General features: G+C 47.4%; 1 protein-coding gene across 5 annotated transcripts in view; it reads right to left on the reverse strand.

The window, feature by feature from the left end:
* The window catches only part of CAMKK1 (calcium/calmodulin dependent protein kinase kinase 1), a 107,579-nt gene that overhangs the window by 7,877 nt on the left and 74,803 nt on the right, over window positions 1–24,899 (reverse strand). For 4 of the 5 annotated variants that reach the window (XM_075771437.1, XM_075771438.1, XM_075771435.1 and 1 more), the window contains exons 10-15: window positions 11,895–12,094; window positions 11,157–11,210; window positions 9,477–9,550; window positions 4,955–5,042; window positions 2,238–2,366; window positions 1,117–1,220 (exon numbers count right to left, since the gene is read on the reverse strand). In XM_075771437.1, the coding sequence (XP_075627552.1) occupies window positions 1,117–1,220; window positions 2,238–2,366; window positions 4,955–5,042; window positions 9,477–9,550; window positions 11,157–11,210; window positions 11,895–12,094 (649 nt within the window). Of the gene's footprint in view, window positions 1–1,112; window positions 1,221–2,237; window positions 2,367–4,954; window positions 5,043–9,476; window positions 9,551–11,156; window positions 11,211–11,894; window positions 12,095–24,899 lie in introns of those variants that run through there. The other variant, XM_075771439.1, reaches the window with a different exon arrangement.

Below are 24,899 nucleotides of genomic sequence, written 5' to 3' on the forward strand. Positions count from 1 at the left end.
AAAGCCTTGACTGCAGCGTCTGATACACAGTTGGGCCCTAAAGCTTCATCATCCTTAATTGACCTGAGCCCTTAAATCCCCAGATGCCCTTGAGAGAGAGAGACACTCCTCTATTTGCACTGTGAGACCCTTAGCACACCCTCGTGGGAGTCTGCTAGGCACCGTACTGGGATTTTGGGTGGAAAACGATCATTCTGGGACAACACAACTTTGTTGTGAACTGCAGCCTTACGGATTCTGTATGGCGAGAACATGAATAACTGTCCCAGGTCGGGCTAATGGTCTATCTGTTACTTACTGGCCTGATGGCTCAGAATCCTGGCTCTGAAAGGGATGGGTAACCAACAGGAGGGGAAAAAAAGTAAGGGCCAAGTAAAGAACAGAAATTCTCCCCCCACCCCTGTACATCCAGACCATTGTTTAAAATTTGTTGATGAATCTAACAGTCATTACTTTGTCTACTCCCTTTTTAATCCCAATATAGCCATTTATATCCAGCCTCCAAAATATCCTGTAGCAATGTGTTCCACCATTTCACAACTGGCTGTATGAAAAAATGCTGTATGTTTTCTGAAATGAAAAAGCAATGTCACAGTGTTCTCCACTGTCTGCCCACGCGTCTCCACAGTGTCTCTGCCCAGACTTGGGCCACAGACAAACCACGTTTTGAGTTTATAACACATGCAAACTGCTCATTTGGTGCCTTTTCCATTGTCCATAAAAAAGGGAGAGAAGAATTAAACCCTCCAACACACATCCAGATTAGACACTAATTAAACTTATTTTAGTTCACCAATCTCTAATGGATCTTTGATCACAGTGTATTATAAACTAACAGGTTAAAAACCAGACTAGTGTAGCACTTTACATCTGTTTAGGCCAAACCCATCTTACAGAGAGAACTGCACCTATTAAAAGGGTAAATTTAGCCTGTTATACTGCATTGTACTTTAACCCCAGAGGACTTGAGGTAGAATTTAGCCTCAGTATTTGATTTAAAATGAGTTTTGTCCTTAAATGCTACAGAAAAGATTTGTAAACTGCTTCCTTCATCCTCCCCACACACCTTTACTCTGTACAAGCAGCAGAGCCAGGCAAGGCTGTATATAAACTTACATCAGTAAGTTCCCTGGAGCAGACATGGACCTCTCCTCCCGTCTGGTCTGAATCTCAAATGGATTTCCAAAGGAGCGTTTTCTTAGCATGGCCTTCACTAGGATCTTTGAAGAAGAAAAACAGACCTGTGAGAACAGCAGGACTGACATATCACCCCCTTGAAGCTAGTTCAAAGGAGTCTAAGAACAGCTTCTTTAATAATTCAACAGACATTTAACAGAATTGCAGCTAGAGCATGAACTAGAGAAACCCACAGAACAGCAATGTGACTTCCAGGCAGTGTCAGTGCCACCCCCTCGGGCAGTGAGCTCAGACCTCAGGACGCAGACCATTGCTGGCAAGAGGCAAAGCTGCTGACCACTGCCTGCCATTCATGGTGGCCCAAGTCCAGGAGGAGGCAGTACCAGAGCTCTCCTGGCCATCCTCTCAGGCAGGCACTGCCCAGGGAGTGCCCTCAGCTCCTGTGGGTCAGAAGGGAAAGGTCAAGGGGAAAGGATGGTTTTCACTCCCCCAGCCAGCTGCTGGGCCAAGTGTCTATGATAACATCACACCACGAGAGCTGTGATCAGCAGCTCTCTCCCCAGTATGAGGAACTACAATTACGTAGTAATTGCCTAGAGCAGACCTCATCTGGCTACACACAAACTGCCGAGAGAGCCCTGAACCCACTTATGGCTCTCCAAGGCTGGCAGGCAAGCGCCAGCTATATACACCACCGTCCTCTCCCTGCTTCTCTGGCCAGGTCACCTCCAGGTTTGGAGCCTTCATTTTGAGGATCCAAATGAGCTCTCTTTCAACCGCTAGATTAATGAAACAAAACACAGTTGGGATGCTTCTGGTGTTCTGGGATGTCTGATGCCAGGCTCTTTCAGGGTGAGACCCTACAGCTCTTATGAGAGCAGCCAGGCAGATATAAACAGGACTGCTCACAGAGTCAGGCCCTGCAGTCAGGCTGCTGCAGTACTCAGAGACACAAAAAGTTTACATTGGGTTGAAAAGCCAAGTTTCTCATGCCAGGAGCACATGTGTACCCTCTCTGAACCTCCTTCACCAGTTGAGAGCTTCACCAAAGTATCACGCTCTTGACCCACGCAGAGGATGCGGTTGTGGCTTTTACATACCACAGCTGGCAAACTTGGGATGGTCTTCACTGAGTTTTTCACTTCCTCCTCCGTCACCTCCACCACGGTACAGTGCTCTTCCTCCAGCGGCAGGGGCTCCTCACCGCCCTTGGTTAGCCACGGGTGCACCTGCGTGGGGAGGAACACAGAGACAGCTGTAGGTCTCCCTTCTGCAGCAGAGTGCAATGATGTTGGTGATGAGAGAGAAATGGGGCCACAGGACTGATTATGGGGGTAAGCTGTCAGTACTGCTCCATTTTCCACTTCCAGTGATGCATCTAAAACAGCTCCCTTGGAAATTGCTGCAATCTGGTGCCTGGCCAAACAGCATTCCCTAATGCCCAGTGCTGTCCACTCACTGCCATTGACTGGCATCTTGGAGGAACCTGGCACCCTCTGAATCAAGTTTGAAACACTTTGAAAAAAATCTGAGTTATCCAGAGCCTTTTCATCTTTTTCTCTCGTATGCACACATTTCACCTTGGACTAGGCATGCTTGCTACCTGGGACAATCAAGATATTTTATGCATCGACACAAACAAGGGTTTAGGTGCTTAAAATGGAGTACTTGGATCTGAATACCAAGGCCTCATGCTACTTCAACAGCCTCCTGCCTACATAAACAAAGAAATTACATACCTTGCCACCTGGACACCATGTAAACCTCTACACACCCACAAGAGAGAGAAGGCAGTTTCCCACCATCCCTCCCTGTCACTGCTGTGCTGCTGCGGAAGGGAGCCGAGAGCAGGACGGGAGAGGCTCTCTGCTACCCACATCCAGGGCTGGACGTTTTGCCTGTCAGGGAGAGCACCCTCCAGTCTGTGCTAGAAAGGCCTGCCTCACCCTCCAGGACGAGGAGTTTAATTAGGATGGACGCTCACTGCCTACTGCCATTCCAATCAGTTGGATGCAGGTGTCCAGAGTGTTCTCCAAGGGCTTAGTGATGACCTGCTTTACAACACTTAAGTTGTGTTTTCCAAAGACCATTAATTGTGCTTATAATAACTCTTTTCAAAGCCACATCACCGTGTTCAGCCTTAATTGGAACCAGTGCACCTACAGTCTACTTGGGGCTTGCGAATGTTTCTGCTAGAGAGGGGACTCTGGCTAGCCATATGTTCAACGTTCCTCATACAATTTGCTCGATTTATTTTGATGGTGAACAGCAATTCCAAGATATTTGTCCAGCCTAACCCCCTTATATACTTTACTGCCTCCTCCCAGCTTTTGCTACATTTATCCTCAATGTAGACATCAGATTTATCAACTATAATTGATCACATACGAGCTAATGCTCACCAGCACAAGAACATTTGCAACCATGTCAGGATTCTACCTTACAAGTAAGGAACATGAAAGAAGAGGAGAGTGTGAAAACAGGGGAAAACAAAACAGAAGGAACCCAGGGAGGAGGAGGAGGAGGCCTGGAACAGCCACTTAGAAACATGTAACTATGCAAGAAGCCAAAGCTGGAGCCCCGATGCCATGCGGCCAGCTGTATGCTACTTCAGAGCAAAGAAGCTCCTTGGGATTAGTCTGGGAATACAAATATGGAGGGAGTGCATCATCTCCTTGTCTGGATGGCATCAGCCACATGCATCAAGCTCTCCTGTACTCTCTAGGCTGGACTCCCCTGGCCAGGGTCTTCAGTGATGGTCGCGAGTCACTCCACAGCTGCTTCTGCCAAGAAGCTGCTTGGCCATCATCTTTCTTGGGAGAACAGCAGAAGCAAGCTGCCCTTTTTCTATTGCCTCTCATGGAATAGTTTTCTTGGTTGAGAGCATGAGAAAAGCAGTGCTGAAGGCTGATGCTCTTTCAGCTTCAAACACAAGTCCTCAAGCACACCAAGAACCTTTGGCACATGGCCAGGGATAAGATCCAGCACCCTGCTCTGCTCTTCTCCCCAGGGTCCTTAAGGGCTCAGGTTTCCACATGAAGTGCCTGCAAGAGCTGCCAAGTGAAATCACTCAATACGGCTCCAAAGCACTTCCCACCATCATTGGCCATGGCCTTCTGGGCACAGAGGGAAGTGATATCACATCTCATCTTGAAGTTCAACCTTCCTACTGTCAGCTTCGGTGGCAAATGTGCTGGTGTTGGCCTGAGACAAAGCGAAGAAGAGTTGCGTGCCCTGCAGAGACTGCTGATGGATCTGAGAGCTTCTAGCAGATCTGAGGCCTTGGTGAGGGGTGATGTGAGGACAGCAAGCCCATGCAAAACCAGAACGAAGCCAAGCCTCTTGAAGCTTTGTGCTCTACCAGTCCTAGTCACTCCCTATATTAATAAGCATCTCCCAAGTAAAGCCAATAGAAACAAATGTGCTGCCTTGAGGCCATTGACCATGCAAGCACCAGAGGAGGAACGCACTTCCAGCCCCCGTAGCACAGCTCCACCAACACAGACAGCACAGGCTCTGCAGCTCACAGTCCCCATGACAATGTCAATCCTCCCGGGGGATTTGCTGAGGATCAGCCAGCTTTTGAGCAATTTTAATTTAAATAAGTAAACAAGAAAGCTTTTGTCAATATTCCCCAAGCAAACAGCAGCGAGAGAGCTGTTACATGCTGCAAAATGAGCATTCTCCCTTTCCCAGGCGGCACGCCAGAGAAAGCTCCCAAAACAAACACCAGGAACAGCTCTGCCTCATTAGAGGGTACCAAAGGAACAACAAAATCAGCTGAGACAAAAGACTATGATATCAACGTCTAATTTACCTTAATTTCAGGGACTGTTATCCTTGTTTCTGGATTTTTATCAAGCATGCGTAGGATCAGTTCCTTGAGCTCTTCACTTATCTGTGCTCTGAGTAAAGAAAACAGCAGCATACAGTTAACAAGGGAATTTTAAGTGCTTGAGGTATGCATAGTCCTTACTGTGGTTACTTGGTAGACAACCTGCTCTGCTCAGAACATATTTTCTCTGCACATCCAGCTTGTGAAAGGAAGGTCTAGTTGGCTTGGTTCCTTCTCAGGCATCACAGTCACTGTTATGGGGTTTGGTTATCCTGTTCTGCCCACTAACATAGCTGCATGCTCTCAAAATGCAGGACAAGGGATCAGGTGAATGAATCTAAGGACATTTTTAAAGACAGCATATCATAAGGGAATTTCAGAGGTCAGATTCTGAGACTACAAAGTGTTATTGAGCGCAGAACAGGAGCTGGGCTCTATGATACAAGAAGGGCACAACTTGATTTGCCGAACCTGCATCATGAGCAACTGCATGCTGGAAGAAACATCCCCATTTGACACTCAGGTTCCCAGCAAAGTTTGCAGGTTGTGGTAATGAAACTGCGTCCATGAATGCTGATAGCATAGCCAGTTCAGTAACTCAGTATTTCCTACCTGTACAGCTCAGCCTTGGGGTAACATAAGGAGAGAATGAACAGATGAGATTAAGAGAAATACATCTAATTTTTTAAACACTATTTCTGGGATCTAAATGCTAGAGTGCCTGAACCCAGAAGCCACCGTATTCACATGGAGCCCTTGGTCCTGCATTATGTCCCTCTAGTCCAAAGGCTTCAACGACTTCTGTCGCTAATGATGCGGGCAACGTCTTTAAAACACACTCGATCTGTATGATCAAAGTACTACTGAAATAAAATGCCAGCGTATGACAGAATCATATTAGGCAGTTGAAAGTCTTTATCACAAATTACTTGAGAAGCTGTGTTTCTGCATGGAGACGGGATTTGGCAGCATAAAATGTCACTCCCCGGCAGGGCTGGATTTCAGATTGAAAACCGATGAGGACCAGGTGCTGTGCCCACCTCCTCTGTGCCCTCCCCAAGCAGAGGAGGGAATAAACTATCACAGACCTAAATGAAGACCAAATCACAGTAAGGGATATTTTAGTCTGATGAAAACAGAGCTGCCATTTAGTAATTTATGAATAGTTTATGTGGACTTTGGTTACGGGATCTTTAACAACCACCCACAAGGAAACACTGCTCATTCAGTGGGACAGGGCAGAAACTGGGTTCAGTTTAAAGGCTGAACACTTTCAGAGTGATGTCAAGGGTCTGCAGTACACAGGCAATATGACCCAGACAAGGGGAATGGCAGGATGAGCTCTCAGAGGCTTCCCATTTCCTAGGCTGCACTGGAGATGATAATTTAGGTGGGAATGGGTAGAAGTGTGCTGCTCTTGAGATGAGATCCAGGCACAGAGGAACAGCTACGGGGAGCGACAGGTCAGAATAAACAGACCCTTACCGGAGGACCACACTGAGATGTGGGTGCGACGGAGTTTTTAAAATACTTAACACCAGATCTGTGCCAAACTAGCACTGGCTTTCTTTAAAATACAAGAAATAGAATATACAATCACCTAACATTTCTGGGCACTAGATGGATTTCAACACAACATAGGATTACTGTCATAAGGAAAAGCCCTATAGACAGGATCACAAAGTTTCAGGTGGGTTATGGCCAGGTGACAGACTGCATCACCCTGTCTCTGTTTTTCCTTCTCTCCGTTCTGCCAGGGTGCATGCTGTATTCAACGGCATTTTTATCTGAAAAGCATGCACTATCTGGAATTTCTCAGTGTCATATTCCTGTAATGGCCCTCAGGAAAATGCCAAGCATCACAGAGCTCAGCACCCATTTGGGAGGGCTGCCAGCACCATACATCATTTTACAGGGTGCCCGCAGGTCAGAGAACGCTGTCCTGGACTTCAGCTCCTCACCAGGAGGGACCATGCAGAGTTTCTGGCTCTCTTAGCATGTCTGGACAGAAACTTCTCCAGCTTGCTTTTTAGTCATGCCAGGATCATCAGGGTGTGAGCTAACCCCATTTACCTTGTGCCATGCCAAGGACTCATTGACATGAATGAGAACTCCAGAGCGATAAATATTTATCTCTGCGTCTCTAAGGGAAGGGAAAGGACAATGATGCTGGTACAGTCAGCTCCATCTCTGTCCTAAGGGTTGTCAGGAAACAGGCAATGAGTTTCCATGGACTGTCTGCAAACAGGAATGTGTCTTTTGTAGCCATGGTGAAATAAATTGAAACCAAAATATTCCTAGCTGCAGCGAGGTGCTAATTCTGTGGGAGGTCAGGATGGATCCAGTCCAGTGAATTCCAGCTTTATGTGCGTCTGTTACTGCCTTTATCTAACAAATAGATGCAGTTTAGACAGCTGTCAACACCCAGTAACTCTCTGCTCCTCCAACAACCTAACGATGGGTGCAGCTTTTTTTAGATTGGGCGAGCAGGTCACCAAGAAATCCAAATAAATCACACAGCCGAATTATCGCTGAAGGAAACATCTGAATGAAGAAAAGGTTCTTAGCACAGCCCAGTTAGCCCATTAAACGTTAATAATTTACTGCAGAGACAGATGGGAACAGTCACTGGTAAGCTGACTGCTAACCCAAATACATGATGGCTGAGAGAGGATGGGCATTTTGCCAGGACTCAAGCAAGCAGAGAGCCTGTGCCAGGGAAACATAAACAATTTGATTTCTTGTTGCTGCAGTGCTGTCAAGACAAAGTCCTGCCCCAACCACAGAGCAACTGGTGGGAACACAGCAATGTGGTGTGACCAGCCTTTGTGCTCTTAATGCCTGAAGCCTGGTAAGCTGTAAAACCTCACCGACGGCACACAGTTGCCAGAATTGCTCCCTACCCACGACATGGGCCTGTGTTGGCCACCAAACAGGTGTCCTGACCTTGTGGCCACAGGTCCTTGGGAGATGTGCTCTGCACAGTCCTTGGTGTGAGCTCCACCAGCCTGAGCGGAGATAGCTCCATCCGAGCTATCTGCAGCAGCCGTGATTCATAGTCAACGGAGAGGTAATTAATACAGCCCATGGTGTGAGTCATCCCATCGAAAGCAGATGTCTAAAATAGGACAGCCTGAGCACCCATTGCTTTCTGCAGACTCAGAAGGAAACCTGGGGCTGCCAAGGCAGAGGCCCAGCCCTTCGCTGTAGGTGTCTAAAAATTCAGTGAGCGTCTCAAATAATTCATGTAATAGACGCATGTATTGCAGAACTGCCTGACAACATCCCTCCCTTCCTCTCTAATACCAGATGTGCCTTTCATTAGGGCTTTAATTTCTTCATGCTTGTTTTAAATTAAGTCATTTTATCTCTAAGTTTTCATTAGAATGAACAATTGGGTTAAGAAGGTCAAAAATTCTTTGCCTGACTACTGTGCTGATTTTGAAGGAAGATAAGGAGTCCAGCTTTGGCTACTTCATCTGATAGTAACCAGGAGAAACAAACTGATCACCAACAGAAAGTCATCAGAGGCCTGAAGATAGCGGAGATGCCAAGGAGCGGCCCACACATGAAGGGAAAGGCATGGTGGCTCTGTGGCAGAGACCAAGCACACACCGAGTGTGATCGTCTCCTGCCAGCCTCATCTGACAGGACCACAAACACTCACTGCTCAGTGCCTCGACACTGAACTTCCCACTGCTCAAATGGCACACAAGCGGCTTGGCTCGTCCCCCCATTGCTACCAAGTGCACTTCTCCGGGTTAGAGGATGCGCTGTGACTGTGCGGCTGGCCATCCCACCACGCAGCTCTGACTGTGGCCAGCGTTGGTTTCCTTCACTGACCAAAGCAGGGTTGGGGCAACCTCTCAATAGTGAATGGTAACCTGGTTTGGTTTTGGTTTTTTTTTTTCATAACTAGCCCAGCACACAAGACAGACCAGTATTTTCCTGGAGCATGATGGAGGAGGCAGAGGAGTGGGGATGCACCAAGCTGTGGTTGGGTATCTCAGGACAAGCCTCCTTCCACCAGAAACTTCCCCCAGCTCCAAGACAAGCCCACAGAAGCAGCATGTGTTTACTTAGACTGAGACCAAGGTCTATAAACCACATTGCTTTTGAAAACTAATACATGGAATCATTCTGGTGGCTACCACATGGGAGAAACTCAAAACCCCAACCCAGCCACGCTTCCAGCATCTCCAGCGTCAAGTAGCTGGGGCAGAACTCCCTAGACCCATACTGAAACCCCTCCACTTCCAAAGATTTCAGCAGCCATTTCCTTTAGTCCCTGTCTGCACAACATGGACACAAGAGCAGTAGAGGCAGCTGCAATGCTTCAACAAGAACATCTGTACAAAACCCACGTGAAGGGCCCAGGAGAACGCAAAGCACCTCACCTGCCCTTGTCTGTCCCTCTGTGGTGACCTACCAGCGTATATGCTGCACAGTGAGTAACACTGAAAACTGAACTTTATTTTACAGTAGTTGGGTAAAGTTTACTTACTCTTCTGGGAACTCTACAGGCTTGTTCTTGATCCTGTTATGAAGACCCAGAATATATTCATCTATAAAAGGGCACTGTAAAACAAACAAAAGATTTTCCAGTTGTCAGAGATCTTGGCACCGCTTAAGCATTTGTCATTCACATAACAGAAGTATAGTCTCTCTGTGCACACTCTTGATTTTACACAGAGATACATGGAAATAAATAAAATCTCCCCACACAAAATAAATTGATTTGTTGCCTATTAAGAAATAATTGCAGAAGAACAGCAGAGGGACCTAAGGAATACAGAACTGGATTGGGATACACCCCTCCATCCAGCCTGCCAGGTGACCATGAAGTACTCACTTTCCTTTTCTCTGCTCCACTTCTTCTACCTGAAAAATGGAGATCGTGATACTGTCTTGCTTGTATCACTGCTTTGAGGTCTCTGTGTAACAAGCCACACTATTAAAAAAACTGGTTTTCTATTGTAAATTCAGATATATGGATTCAAAGCATAGTTCTCTTCAGCACAACTTTTTACACTGGATTAACTTAGACCTAGATTCTGGCTCTTCCCACCTGGCAGGGCAGGCAGGACTGACAGGCGGTTAACTGAGCTGTGGTGAATACTGCGGAGGATACAGGAGCAGCATATTCACAGCCCCTATCAACATCTGCATCGAAACTAAAGGAGCAGGTACATTTGTTTTAGTGGGCTGTGGACTTAAACAGATTAAAAGATTAAATTATGAAATATAAAACAGCTGCAAAACGTACAATATTTACTGTACAGGGACACACGGAACAGGTAAGTGTATCCTTGCACTTGGCTTCATATTCCCTCTATTGCCATAGGGGGGAAGTAGTATCTCCATGAGGTTATACCAGAATACACAATCAAGGTTATACCCTGGATTGGGTGTATATATATATAGGATTGGGCCTAAATGAGACATCATTATAGACACAGGTCAGAGAATATTTTCCATCCTGACTTAGCTCAGCAATATCACACCACCAGTGGAGATAGTTCTGCCTCTGCCATCTCCCCCAGCCACTTCTCTACCCCCAAGCCAGATGCCTTATGTCTCTGTGGTGGGATCTGCAGCAGTCAACGCTTGGACAGGAGGTTCAGGGTAACATCCGACACGCACAGACCATACGTGCCTGCTGTACTGCTTGCCCTGGAACAGCATGGGTGGGAAAAGAGGGTTCTAGCCACAGGAGAGGGAGAAGCCATGACAGGACATGGAGTCTGCAGAACACAGCTCTGAAGAGCTGGCTCTGCCAAAGTGTTCTCCACCTCAGCTCTGGCAGAAAGAGCTTTCTGTAATCTAGTTTGCTAAAGTGCTGCAGTGGCTTCGGATCAAACCCCTCTCCATGCTCTATCTGGCTTGTTTCTAAATATAGGCAATACGGATAACCCCCTGACAAACTGTTGTTGGTGCTACTGATGCTGCTTTGGGTTTGTAGCACGAACAACTGCTCTGAATACAGGGGCCAACTCTAGAAACCATCCTTTCCGCAGATCACAGCGTCAGTCCCTTCTCATCTGCAGGGTGATTTGGGAAAACAGGAGCTTGCAAAAGGTAGTTCTTCATTTCTAATATTTGCCTTTATTTGGAAAGGAATGAGACAAAAGCCAGACGGGTAGACACTCCCATGCAGGGCTCCAGTGTCTGAAAGCCAGCTTACCTTCCCATAAACAAAGCAGTACAGGGTAATTCCCATGGCCCATACATCAAGCGCCTGAAAGAAAGCATGTGCCAGCAGTAAATGAGATGCAACACAGAGATGATCTGAACAAGCTGGATTTTCCCACCAACTCACAGAACATTATGTGTACGCATTCAACATTTTCTATTTTATTGTGCAGTCTCTCTGAAGCTGGGCTCCTAAAGGCATCTGCAGCATGCCTGGGGAACAAGGACTGTGCAGGGCCAGACGCTGCCACCCTTGTCCTTGCTGTGGAGCGCCGTGGACCAGCAAGCAGCCCCTTCTTACAGGGGATGACACCATTCAGGGCTGAACCTTAAAAGTCTTCTTCCAGGCAAAACCACCCACACTAAGACCCTATTCCCAACATCCTGGCAGTGTTCCTCCTTTCAGGGGATCAAAACATGACCCTGATGCCCAGCAGACCCCTGATTATTTTGGAAGGGAATCAGGAGTTTCCTGCTTTCCCTTTGGGCAGGGAAAGGGCTCTAACATGGCTCCTGCCAGGTCCACAAACTCAGTCTGCCTGCTACATAAAACAGCCAATGTAAACTTTGCCTGGACTGAACACACAGAATTAATCTTCAGTTTTACTCAGTAACAACCCCAACCTGCACCACAATCCCTGGGTGGGCAACAACCCAGGATGCAGGTGCAGTGCTGCCCTTTGTGCCATGCCTGGGAGTCCCAGGAGGCATTAGCTGTGAGCAGACTTACCTTTCCACTAAAACTTTTGCCAGTGTCTGAAATGGCCTCTGGCGCCATGAAGGCTGGTGTCCCTGCCGTGCTGGAAAGCTGGGCATCGTTCCCTTCAAATTGATTGCTGACTCCAAAATCAGCGATTTTGACGTGCCCATCATCTCCTAAGAGCAAGTTGGAAGGCTTGATGTCCCGGTGAATGATCTTCTGGTAGTGCACTAAAAAAAAAAAAAATCCACCAAATCCAGGATCATGGTCTGCAGCTGACCCACCCAGAAGAAACGTTTCCAGGAGTATGAAAGTAAAGGTGCAAGCTCAGGCACCCCACTCAAGGCTGCTGTTGGATATGCAATATAATGTAGTAAAAGTTCCATTTCCTATACCCATTCCTTTTCGGTGCCTCACTGGGATGTACGGAGCACAACGCTCCGAAATACATCTGTCACCAATAATTACACAAAGAGCAAACGTGAACCCAGAAGAGTCCAACCAGTGGGACTGAGCAGAGCTGTTAGAGAAGGAAATCATTCAAATCACGCAGATTTGCTTGGCCTGATCAGACCACCTGATGGGTTGGGCAGCTTGTGGTATTAAAGGTTCGTGAGATCCAAGTAAAAAGGTTAATTTTTAATTTGTTTATTTTGAAGCTGCAATTCCATGAAACTAATCAAAAGGGGCAGAACCACAGGCAGACTGAAACAGGCCCAGAGGAGATATTTAAGCAACTAGCAGCCGAGTGCCAAGGCCAGCCAATAGCTCAGAAATCAGTGGGTATTTCCAGCTCAAAAGATGCCTCTGACCACAGAGCAATCAATCACCAGCTGGTTGGTGCCAGCAACCCAAAAAGGTATGCTCTCTCTCTAGCTGTGCTTCACAGTGGAGCCCACAAATAGAGAAATGATGTCAACTTGTTTTGCATCACCCCAAATCCCCACCACCGCACAAAGGAGCCAGCCACGCCGACCACTCTCACACACAGAGCCACGGCCAAACCTCTGCCACCCAGCCCTTCAGAGCGCAGGCTGTCCCTATGCATGGCCTTTTGCTCCCACAAGGCTGCCACAAAGACTCCAACTCTGCCCTGGGTCCATAAGGCCAATCGTGGGCACCAGCTGAATTGCTTAGACATCCAAAATGAAAGAAACCCTTGCAAAGAGCCTGGAGGTTGAGATGCACTGAAAAACAACAAAATCTCTCTCATTAGAAGCTATCTGGGGAGCAACATTGCAGCTGCAAGAAAGCCATTCCTGTGCCGCTGAGGGAAGTGGCAGCAAGGAGTTTAAGAAAGGGGCTAACTTCTCAGGAACCTGGAGAAAAAAAAATTAAGAATAAAAAAAAACCCCAACCCCCCCAGCTTTCAGAACACGAAATGACCCCAAAAGCAGAACTATAGAAAACCTAAAGAAACTTTACTGAAGAGAAGAAGAAATCCTCTAAGTCTTTACTGCCCTTCCCTGGGGAACAGGACCCCTCAACTTTTCTCCTTCCCCAGCTCCAACCACCATTTTCACACTTGCTTCTTGCAAACTGAGCACATTTGTTTTTATACCTCCCCACAAACACTGTTCATATCTCCTAGGAAACACACAACTGGGGGAGGGAAAATGCTGGTCTAACCCTTTCCTGCTTTACAAACCTGGTCAACACACTGTTGCAAAGGCAGCCTGCCCTATGGAACGTCCCAGCTTGTGTTTGAGGACCAAGAAAGAACAAACTTCACGTAACTATTCTGCTCTTTTCAAGCCAGTTCCCCAGCAGGCTGTGTCTGGGGAGGTGAAGTCATGCTTGCAGACACTTCTTCTGCAAGGACCTCTCCTTAGTTTAAAGGAGTGCTGGGGGATGCTGCCCTTGACACGTTAAAGAGCTGATCTGGAGACACAGCAGACAGAAGCTTGCTGGAGAGCAGTGGTGCTTACATCTTCTTCCAGATGTGCAGCAACTGCGCGGCCACGCTGTGATGTGAGCCAGTTAATGCTGTAACAGCCTGACTAGACAGTCAGGATAAACACTGAAAACCCTGCAACAACAGTAATTACGAGGAGACATCTGCTCCGCAGCAAAGCTGGTGGCAAGCTGGCATTTCTTTATGGTAATATAGGAAACCAAAAAAAAAAAAAAAAAAAAAAAAAGCAAGAGGGGGAAATGAAGTTTCCCTTCAGGAGATGAGCTGCCTTTCAGGCAGGTGTCTGGTACCCTGCCTGATACCACAGGGCTAAGATTCCCAATGCCTCAAAAAAATACAAGCTACAAATATACGTGGGCCATACAAGTATATCCCTGGAGGTAAGTCTGTGAAAACTGAAGGAGTTACACTAGGCAAGCAGGTACTGCATGCTTTCTATTATTTCTTCCATACAGGAAAGGAAAAAAAAAAAAAGCCCAAACAAAACCAAAACCCAATTCTCATATCAAATAACTATTAATCTTGTAAAATACATTCCCGGCCTTTGCGCAATCTAATAAAAGTAGAGGAAAAATGCAAACCGTTTCGTTTGCCAGGTGCTCTGTGTTTGTTCAGTGCCCATCTCAGCCTGGTACCCAGCGGGTCGGGGCACTGCCGGCTCTTAGGGACAGGAGCAATGTGAATGTTGAACAAAGAAATGAGGAACACATCCTTTGCAAAAATCAAAGCCATCAAACACTGGGATCAATTAACATTTGCATCTCCCAGAACTGAACATCCATGTGCTTGATGTGAGCATTAGGGACAGTCTCTGACCTCGACTGCTCAAGAGGAGGAAATTAGCACAAGTGTCTGTGGGGCAGCGGAGCACAGGCTGTGCTTTCAGGAGTGAGCCTGACACGTCCCAGGGCTTTGCAATGCAGCATCAGCCAGGCAAAACCTGGGTCACGATTTCAATAATAAAAAACCTGGGATTCAGAGAAGTGACTGGCCAGCTCAGGAGTGGTGGTGCTACGAGTAGTGTCCAACCCACGTGCCGTGCTGCTTTGCCATGCTGTTTGGGTGACAGTAATGAAAGTCTCATGCCAGGTGGCTCGAAAGACTTATGCTACCTGCAAGTCCTCTCCTCTATCCAGCTGCCTTGTGCAGAGGCAATAGCCATGAAGGGAGAATGGATGAGAGACAGGAATTATGCGCCGAGCACCAGCTGGTGTAAATGAACGAGGTTCCATCACAGCTACAAAAATTGTAAGAGTAAGAGCTCACGTCTGCCAAGAAATGATTTGGTGTGGAGCTGCTAACCTGATGAAAGCAACCTGAAATCCCTTTTCTGCTCTGAAGAAGCACAATTCTTAAAGTCCCAGTCTACCAGCTGCTGTGGGCATCCTCCCTTGCACAGCTATCTGAAACGGGCTTCAGGCTTTAAAACGCACGGTCTTATCCTCTCCTGTGCTGTGCATTGCCACTGGTACATTTCAGTAGAATACAGTGCTGCAGAAAGAAAAGTAAAAGATTCCCCAAAAATCATTCCCAAGTCCATTTGTAGGCAACAGAAAAAACCTGGCTTGTCTGAGAGCTGCAGAAAGGAAGCAGGACTGTTCACCTGCAGGACATCAACACCACTAAGCTCAGAAAAACTTTCCAACCCACAAACTTTCGCTGTGAGTCCACATCTCTTGCAGATAATGCATTGCAGGGAGAAGGGCAAGGAACAATTAATTTAGCAGGGCTGGCCAAAGGCTGACTGGCCAAGTGGTGGGATGTGCCAGCAGTGACATGGGCATTGCTGCCACACACTGCAAAAGAAGCTCAGGGACAGAGCTGTCCTGCAGGAAAGGTACTTGTTAAACCAGTGTGATCTGCATTTCCAGCATGACGTGCAGAGAAAAAGATGGTGTGTTATCCCTGCAGAACTCCAGAGGGAGAGCTAAGCATCTCAGAAATAAAAGCCTACCACTAATGATACCCTCCAGACTGCTAATGACCGTACAGAAGGGACAACAGCGCAAGGAGCGTACAACCCACAGAGCCACCCAAGGGGAGCAGGTGACACCTGCGCTCAGTTAAACACAATCACCAACACAAATCAACCCTCTAACTTCAGCAGCCTGAAGCATCTGGGAGCAAGTTTCTTCCCTCTGCAGATGTAAGAGCAGAAGGCAGGAAAGGTGCCTATGTTAGCACTGCTATTTAATGTCACTGGAAGCAAGGAACAGAGGTCCCAGAAACAAAACACTCATCCTGTTCTTGGGGTTAAGGACATGCTGTGACACAGCTGTAGCAAACAGGAGCAGGGCTGCATCAGGCACAGAAGAGGAGGAAAAGCACTTTAAACCCCAAATGTACTTTAAAGAAACATAACCAAAATAACTATCTGTATTGCTGCACCTAAACTTGCTCCATGAGGGTTTGGGGATTATTCTTTTAAACCAACCTATGACGTACCTCCATTTAGTTCCCTTCGTGGGGAACTGGGACCCATAAGCTGAGTTCATGCCTTTGAGGGAACTTCCAGCTACTCCGTGCCCTGCTCAGAGAGACTGGCCACAGCAAGGCATTGGGTTTTTTGCTTGTGACATTGCAGAAACAGTTACAAAGCAGGCAGACATCAGCCCTGGCAAGACTGCCCTCAGACCCACACCATCCAGCCGTGGGGATGTGGGTGCTGGATGCATGCAGCCTTGGGAAGGACCAGCCCATCAGTGCTCCCCTCCCAGGCCCCATGTGCCACGTATAAGGGGGACATCAACAGCCAAAAACCACTCATTCTTCTGCAAATGTGCCTGTCTGCATCCCTGCCAAGGCTAAAATCGATGCTGAGCTGGCCAAAGCAGAGCACTTCACTGAAGCTGCTTTGGCAAACTGACTAAAGGGTTCCACGCGTTGCTTTTACCTGGAAAGGATTTTGCTCTTAAAGCAGAGGTCAGCAGCTCACTGGAGCAACGTCCCTGGGCTCCAAGATGCTCTGCACTTTCTGTGCTGACAGACTCGTTTCAAAGAATAGATCAATACCTCTTCATAATGAAAATGAAACAATGTAAGATATTACAGAGCCCTTAGGAGAAAGTCTGATTCTGCAGTGCTCTGTTAAATTTGGGTTTATTAGACCTATCCTTCACTTCAGTGGAAAGGTAATAGTATTTCAGGCGTGTTTGCATCTGAATAACAATCCCATGGATTTCTGGAGCATCGTCTAGGCAAAGATCCCAAAGCGCATTAGAAATACCCATTTGCTAAGCCTCACAGTCGCCCCACGAACGAAGCAGGTATGACAGGTGAAGGCAAATGTACTACCTTTTCATCACAACATGTGTTAGAAAGCCTGACCAGGCACATCTGAAGTTGGACATAGTCAAACTCCAAAGCCCTGGGGTGCTCAGCAACAAGGGAAATCATGCCTAAAAGTCTAGGCTGTCTCCTGACTTTGGGCATGAAGTGCAGGCACCTAAGAAAAGCCTGCTGAAGGCTGATGGTGTGTGGTGGAGAGATACAAGCTCAGAGGAGGATTCAGAGCACTCAAGGTGTTAACAGCAGCTGGGAAAGGACCATCATCATCTTCTGTCCCTCTCAATTTCAGACAGAGCCTCTAGCAGGTATGCTGCACCTACTGCCTATAGCAGCTGGGATGAACCTGTATTTGGGTGTTCAAATTCAAGCCCATATGAAACAACTACCCAAAATAAAAGGTCTCCTTAAAAATCTGGCTTTTCAGGGCTTTGTTTTGTTTCTTCTTCACAATGTATTTTATCTTGGTATTAGCAGCATGGATCCAATAGGTTGAGTGTTTATGTACACAACAGAGTAATCCAGAGTTTCTCAGAGCAATAGGGACATGGGGTGTGCCATGCTGGGGTTGACTGCTTCTGCTTTCAGATCTTCCCCAACAGGGGCAGAAAAAGCACCTGCAGCTTCATGAAAAGCTGCCCGTGACCTTGCAGCTGGTCCTTATGGCAGACCTTGTCCCAGGGTAGACTCTCTGAAAGCCTCTCCAGTGGCACACCTAGATTACTCACCTCCTTTCAACAGTTTCAGGCAGTCTGCATCCACTTCTCCCATAACTTCATCAGCACCACAAACATGGTTTCTCATCCTTGGCCCTAGGCAACAAGACAGCGTGTGTCTAACACCAAGAGGCTGTCACAGCTGCCTGGTGGTACTGTGCCATCCAGACACCTCCAGGCCTGCAAACACTCTGGGTGCTGACCGTCCAGGGAACAAGCAGCTGGTTTGTACTTCCAGGTCACACAACATGCCCATTTAGGACATAATTTTGGCACACACTGAATGTTATCTCTGTGAAAAGCCAGCAGATGATTTAGGAATGGTATTAAAAGAAGGCATGGGCTTACATCCCTCTGAACTGGGGTCAGCGTCCCTGCAGAACTCAGCTTGCAATAGTCAGAGCCAAATTACTTCAATAACTACAAAATGAAACTCCCGCAGAAAGCCAGTGCTGTTAGCACACATGTTGCTCCCGAGAGGATCTTGCCGTTCGGGAAGATATGGGGCAGGGCCAAGGTCCTGGGGCATCACAGCTGTAAACTTGCTGTGGCTTACAGATCCTGCAGCACTCATATCGCAAAGCAGGCAGGGGTGAATCTTCAGGGGCTGGAAAAAAGGGGCAGATTTTGGGGAGGATCTCTGCTGCTTGGCCAGCTGGCTCCTATCTGTGCGTGCAGCACACAGCACTGCCTGGGCTCTCTGCAGGTCTCCTGCCGCTCTGCTTCCTTGCTCCATCACTACTCATTAGCAAAGCCCCGCTGAGCACATAATTTCTTTCTGTTCAGTCCCCTGGCTGCCTTTGGTGGGACAAGTCAGCTTTTTTTGCAACATGCAACTCATTTCACAAATGCTGCTCATTTCCAGATACCGCAGGCTATTCAGAGACTAAATAGGCTTTTCCTTTTCATTCAAAAGCAAACGCCTGGGAACTGTCTGCTTAGATTAACAGCCAGTGAAGACCAAGAGGGAACAGAGGTAGGATTGCTAGAAAGAGAGAGATCGTTCCTTGGTCCTTTTAAAAAAGGTGCCTTTCACTGCATTCCTTTCTGGAAACCTTAGAGCTCCAGCAGGTTAATACCAACTTACTAAAAGCCCATTTAAAAATTATACGTATAAAACTTTGCAATGCACTGACACATCCTGCTATTTACTGAAGCTGATGCTGAATTATACTTGATTAAAAACAGAATCCCATTCCCATTCAAGGGCAAAAGCAATCCATATGGTGCTACTGCAGAGTCTGCTTAGTATTACTCTCACATCACCCCTCTAGCAAAGAAATGATTTAACACCCTCCCAAGGAAACTGCTGCACCACCATCCAAAGCTTAAAACAGAAGGCTGCTCTTTGAAGCAAGCCTCTGTACTTGTCCGCAACGCTCCACTGAGAAAGAGCTGGAGGACATGGATGTAGTGGGCTGTGCGAAGGGAACACCTTCCCTCCCAGGCTCAGCTCATTGCAGGGGTTTCATGTACCGGCTGGAGCGAGGATCCCAGCTCCTATTTTCTCAGCTCTGTTCACTACTTTGCCACTCTCTTGCTGCATCCATCAAACTTCTGCCACTTGAATATGTTGCTTAAGCCTGGGTTGTACAAAAGGGGATTCCAACACCCAGCACTGCCCAGCCCTTTGGAAGAGTTCAGCTGCCATTTGTGCTCCATTTTCAGCACGTGGTTGCCCACCACGCTCCTGCCAGAAGGGACAAGGTACAGGATACTAACAGTAGGAAGCAACGGGGAAGAGGAAGGAGAGGTAGCCTTGCCAAAGGCTGCCCTTCTACACCTGTCCTCCAACCTGCACAAGCCCACGGCAGATCACTGGTCACAGAGGATATGCAGAGCTTCCTGCCGCAGCTACACATCTGCCAATGTTCAAGGGACTGCTGGAAAGTGGGGAGGAGGGTATGACGTGCAGCAAGTTCTGCCAAAACAACCTGCACAGCCTGTGCCGTGGGCTGCGTCTGACCCCAAGCACAATTGCTTACATAACTTCATCAAACCACAACAAAAAATCAAACTGCCTAATCTCTCTTAAGAGGCTCTAGCACATCTCTCTGATCTGCTCCACCAGCTAATTACTCTCGCTCTTATACAAAGTCCTCATCGATTGCGTATCAGCAACACTTGCAGCTACATGAAAGGTTTTTTTGTTTGGGTTTTTTATCACCCAGAGCCCTGCAAGTGATAAAACAGAAGCCAGCCCCAATTTTCCTGGTGGTGTCATTTATAAGACCCAGCACATTGCAGCTGTAGTTGGAGTCAAGGGCTCCCACCTCAACATGTTCAGTTTTGAGGGGCTCCCAACTTGCACAGGCAAGAGGCAGGAGCAGAGAAGGAACAAGTTCCCATCTTGCACACGGGAATGGAGGCACAGATGGATCAAGTAGCTCACTGGGAATCACAGTAGAGTACACAGCAGCTCTGTCATGGACTTATGTCCCAGCTCTCCTGGGCCACGCCAGCATGAGGCCTGAGGAACTTACCTCTGCCAACAGCCAAACCTGATCCAACTCATCTATGCTACTGATGCTTGAGTGTGCCTACCCTGGGCTTATGTTGCAGTTGACTCAGCTGTTGATGTGTTTGCTTAAATTTCCTTTTAAGATAATGGAAATTATACTCACATATTGATGATCAAGTAGATTAAGTCTTATCTCAGAAAAGCTAGCTTTGATCTGCATGTCAGGCAATTCATTATTGTTCCAGGCTTAGCGTGCTAGGCTCCAGAGCATTGCAGGCATTCATATGGGCGCCCTGCAGAGAACTGCTGCTGGAAAGGTAACTTCCCAACGGCTTTAGTGTCATGGAGAGTTGTGTCATGACCCTCCCTTCAACCCAATAGCTCAGATGAGACAAGCAGAGGGGACCAGAACTGCCACACTTAGTTTCCCTAGACACAGTCGCAGCAGGGAAATTGTGCATTTTCTATGGAGAATGCAGGAAATAATGTTTTTTCTTCCTTTCAGCCACACTGACAGCAACTGTTTCAGCTTCTCGTGAGCTGGACAAAATACTGAGCTTGCAGCTAAACAGCAGAAGGGACGGTTGCTGTGCTTCATCCTAACCGTGCAAGTGAGCAGGGTTTTCCCCCGGGTCAAGCTTGTGTGCATGTTCTGCACTAAGCATCTGCTCCTGGCTAGTGTCACAGCCAGGCTGCCTGCTTAGACAGACCTTTCATTTGCTTATTCCTCTACCTTACTTAGGCTCTTACTCTTAGGGCTACTTGCGTCCCAATCCTAAATCAAAACTGGGATACCTGCCTGGCATATCCCTCGTGTCTTTTGACGGAGTACGCTTCTCCCTCACAACCTCTCCTGCAGCTCCCACATATGTCTCCCACCACTGGAGAGGAGTTTAACGTATCTACTCCTTGTGTTGAGCCAAACATCCGCTCACAATAAGGAAAACATTTCTGGCCAGCAGACTGACACTGGAAGAAAATCCTCCTTACATGCTTCACCTGGTACTTGTTTCCACAGTTCATCTGCCAATGCAAACTGGCATGACACCAAATTCACAGTCACTCAGCAAACCCATTTACTGTGCAGTTATTAAACATAAGTCACTAGTAAGTCAATCCAAAAGGAAATTTTACTGCTTTCAAGAAGTTAAATCTGTATTCAGGTATTACCATAACCAGGATATTGGAAGTAAAACAGCAGACTATCTGTCCTTGTCCAGCAAACCTGTAGGCTTTGTTGGGGGAGGGATGTGTCAACTCCTGCAGCAAATATTTTCAGCTGCATTTACTGTAGCAGACAACTCTGAAATACTGTTGTGCCCTCAATTAATAAGGCTTGGGGGAGCTCCAGGACTGCTACATGGTCAAAGGGGTGGAAGGACACTTGGCACAGACAAGGACTCTGGAGCCTTGAAAAGCCGCCCATGAAGATGTGACAGAGGTCCATAAACCAGGGGTGGGACAGAGAGGGCATGATTGCTCCCAAGTCACTCCTGGCATCAGCTGAAACCTGCAGGATCAGACTCAACCCCGAATGGGAACTGTTGCCCACAGTGTATGTAGGAGGTAACAGACATTGAAGATTTACACAAGTTTAACAAGGGATTGGACACAGGAATGGAACAATATCAGAGGCCATTAAATACAAAGACACAACCTTTGGCCAAGGAAATGCCCAGGCCACCGATCTCAGGGTGCTGGAAGGCATGCTGCAAGGTACACGGCTGGATGCCTGGCCATCTGGCACTGCTGGTGGGTCCCGGTGGCGAGGCATCCAGGGCTGACCCCCAGCCCCGGCCTGGCTCTGTGGGGGAGCATGTATTCACCTCCCGGCTCTCAGGATTGACTCCTGCCATGGTTGCTAACTCCTTTGGCAACTCTTCGCTATCTAGCGCATCTATTTCTGCTGAGTATCATTGGGAAAGCAATGTTTGCCTTACTAGGAGGGAGACTGAAGCTTAAATAACCCCAGATAAGCACTACTAGAGGGAAGTTACAAGTGAAAAGGGAGGTAATTGCACATATCTCCAATTCACAGAGACTCTTAAGCACATGCTTTAGTTAATGACACAAATAATTCAGCAAAACTTTTCCATCCAAAGCACTTAAGTGTGTTCTGAAATTACCACTCCAGTGGTACTTAAAACATGCAGCCGGCAGCCCACCTCCTCAGTTCATGAGGGTGTGCATGCAGTGCCATCAGTACCGGGAAGTCTTGCACGCAGGAGCAAAAGCATTTTCCTTCGTAGGGCCCATTTCACCAGGATGGGAATTAAAGTTTGCTTAAATAACTCCTGACATGGTCTGCACAACAGAGCCCAGGTCTAAGACAGGCATATCAAAAACAGAACATGTGAACCACACTTAAGCTCAAAATGTTTTCCCAGCAGTTTGGGGGCCAGAGGAAGGGATACTCTAGCCACAGGCAGATCTCCCTGGCTCTCAGACCTTGAACCTGTCTCTGTTTCTTCATTACTCAGTGAATGAGGCTGAGACTGTGCACACATCAAAGAGCACTTCCCAGTACTAAACATACTAAATCCAGACACCCAGCCAAAAGCAGTCCCTCTGGATGTGGGAGCTCTCAGCTCTCTCCAGACCATCTGTCCCTGCCTCCCACCATGGCTAAGCCGGGCTTCCCACCCAGAGTTTCTGCTCTCATCACACTGACCACTGCCTCCCTCCTAACACTTCTCCCCAGAGCCAGCCCTCTTGCAGGCGGCCTCCATTGCAAGCAAGCATCATGAATAACCAGCGGAGTCCAGTCCCCACGGACGCCCAGCAGCTCCTGTGGCCCCTTGCCGCTCACCGCGGACGGTTTGCACCGAGGGCAGCACACTAGCATGGATTAACACCTTGCAGGCTCCCACAGGAATGCAGTCTGCAACCTTTAATTTAATAAAACCCAACCAGCAATGATGCATTTGCTGCTGTGACGACTGCGAGCTTCAAGCATCTGCATGGTTATTGAGTCTCCCAAATTACATAACAATTATGTATGCTTACATTAAAATTACCTTGCAATCTGTAGATTGCCTGGCAACACTTTCCCTTCAGTGTGCACAAATGGTGCACTTTTCCTCTGTAATTACATAATAATTGCCACGCATTTACCCAGCAGTTCTGAGAGAAAGCCATTTTTAACTTTCATTCGCTAATAAAATAAGTGGTTACTCAATTGCCCAAAATAAAGCATCCTATTGTTCCTGTTGTTGGGAGTGCTTGGGCATCCTATAATTTATTGTCCTGTTTCACTCCCTCTGCCTAGGACTATCCACACTTTACTTTTTTTAATTTTTTACTATCTTCTAAACTTAAAGTTTTGTCCAAGCAGGAACTGTTACACCAGCATCATCCAGCACAGAAGAGTGTGGATCGCCCAGCTGAGGTATACAGGTACTGCTATAAAATGAATGTTAATGAGAATATAAAAAGCTGCATCTTCACCCCTCAAACTCTACTGAAAAACAATCTTGAGCTTCCCATTCATATATACATTTCCACCCACTTCCTGGGGTAACCTGACTAATTTTGGCAGAACCTGGAAGCTTCTGGACTGTCACATACTCACAAACGTGGATTTCATTCCTACCCCCTGGTTTTAGACAAAAAATTGCATTTCAACGCGGACCAAAGCACTGCAACCCACCTTTCCCTGCCTCGGCAAGGTCCGTCGTACTCAGAGACTTGCTCTGCAGGTGTTTCAAACCAGGTGAGTCTTCAACTGGTTTGAAGGGGCTTGCTCTGGCTCTGAGGAGCTTCTGAGCTCACAGGAGTCACTGGAGATTGGTGTAATTAAGGCAGACACGGCTCAAAGCACCACGGCAGCATGAAACGTTACCGTTGAGTGTGACGCAGCTACATGCTGGCTTTTTGAAAGCACATTTGAAACAATTCCCTCTGGTTTGTGAAAGAAGCAGGTATTTCTTTCCTAAAGTTGAAACAGCTGGAAAAAAATCTCACTTTGGACTAAACAGGGAAGGTGACACGGCTCTGTCTTGCACACGTCTGACCTCTCACACTTTGCACTGCTCATTGACTGGGGATGACGATCACTCACTCAAGTGTCCTTGCCCCTCCCTCTGCTTGTTGCTCTACCTTCAGATGTGCCACCAAAACCGTGCGTTTGCACTGCCAAAGTAAGCCAGGTTTATAAAAGGTTGCCATGCCTGAGAGACACCAAGCTAACCTAGATCAGACTCAGAGAACCTGGCACAGTGCAGCTGCCTCTGTCATCACGTCACGGTGATAACCTCAAGGACAATGTGGACAAGCTGCTGGAGGAGAGACAAGGATAGAAGAGGAGCCAAACCAAAGGCGCACCTACCCCAGCACCCCATCTCCTGGGAAAAAGCGTCAGGCAGAGAGATGTAACACCTCCAACACTCACACTCCCTGCTTTAGGCAGTCTGGTGGCAAACTACCTGTGTCCTCATATTTCAGTGTCCTTGATGCTCTTTTCTTCTGCAGATCTGCCTAATCACTTGGAGCCCATTTAGTTCTGGCACCTGCTATCTCCCCTAACACTGAATTTCACCGTTTCATTACACACTACATGAAAGAGTAATTTCTTCTGGTTTAAACTGGCTACCTGATTATTTTGTTTACTACCCCTTAGTTCTTTTGTTTTTAGAGACAGAAGGCATTCATTCCCTGTT

Source organism: Balearica regulorum, chromosome 19, assembly GCF_011004875.1.
Source record: "Balearica regulorum gibbericeps isolate bBalReg1 chromosome 19, bBalReg1.pri, whole genome shotgun sequence".
Taxonomy (NCBI): Eukaryota; Metazoa; Chordata; class Aves; order Gruiformes; family Gruidae; genus Balearica; species Balearica regulorum.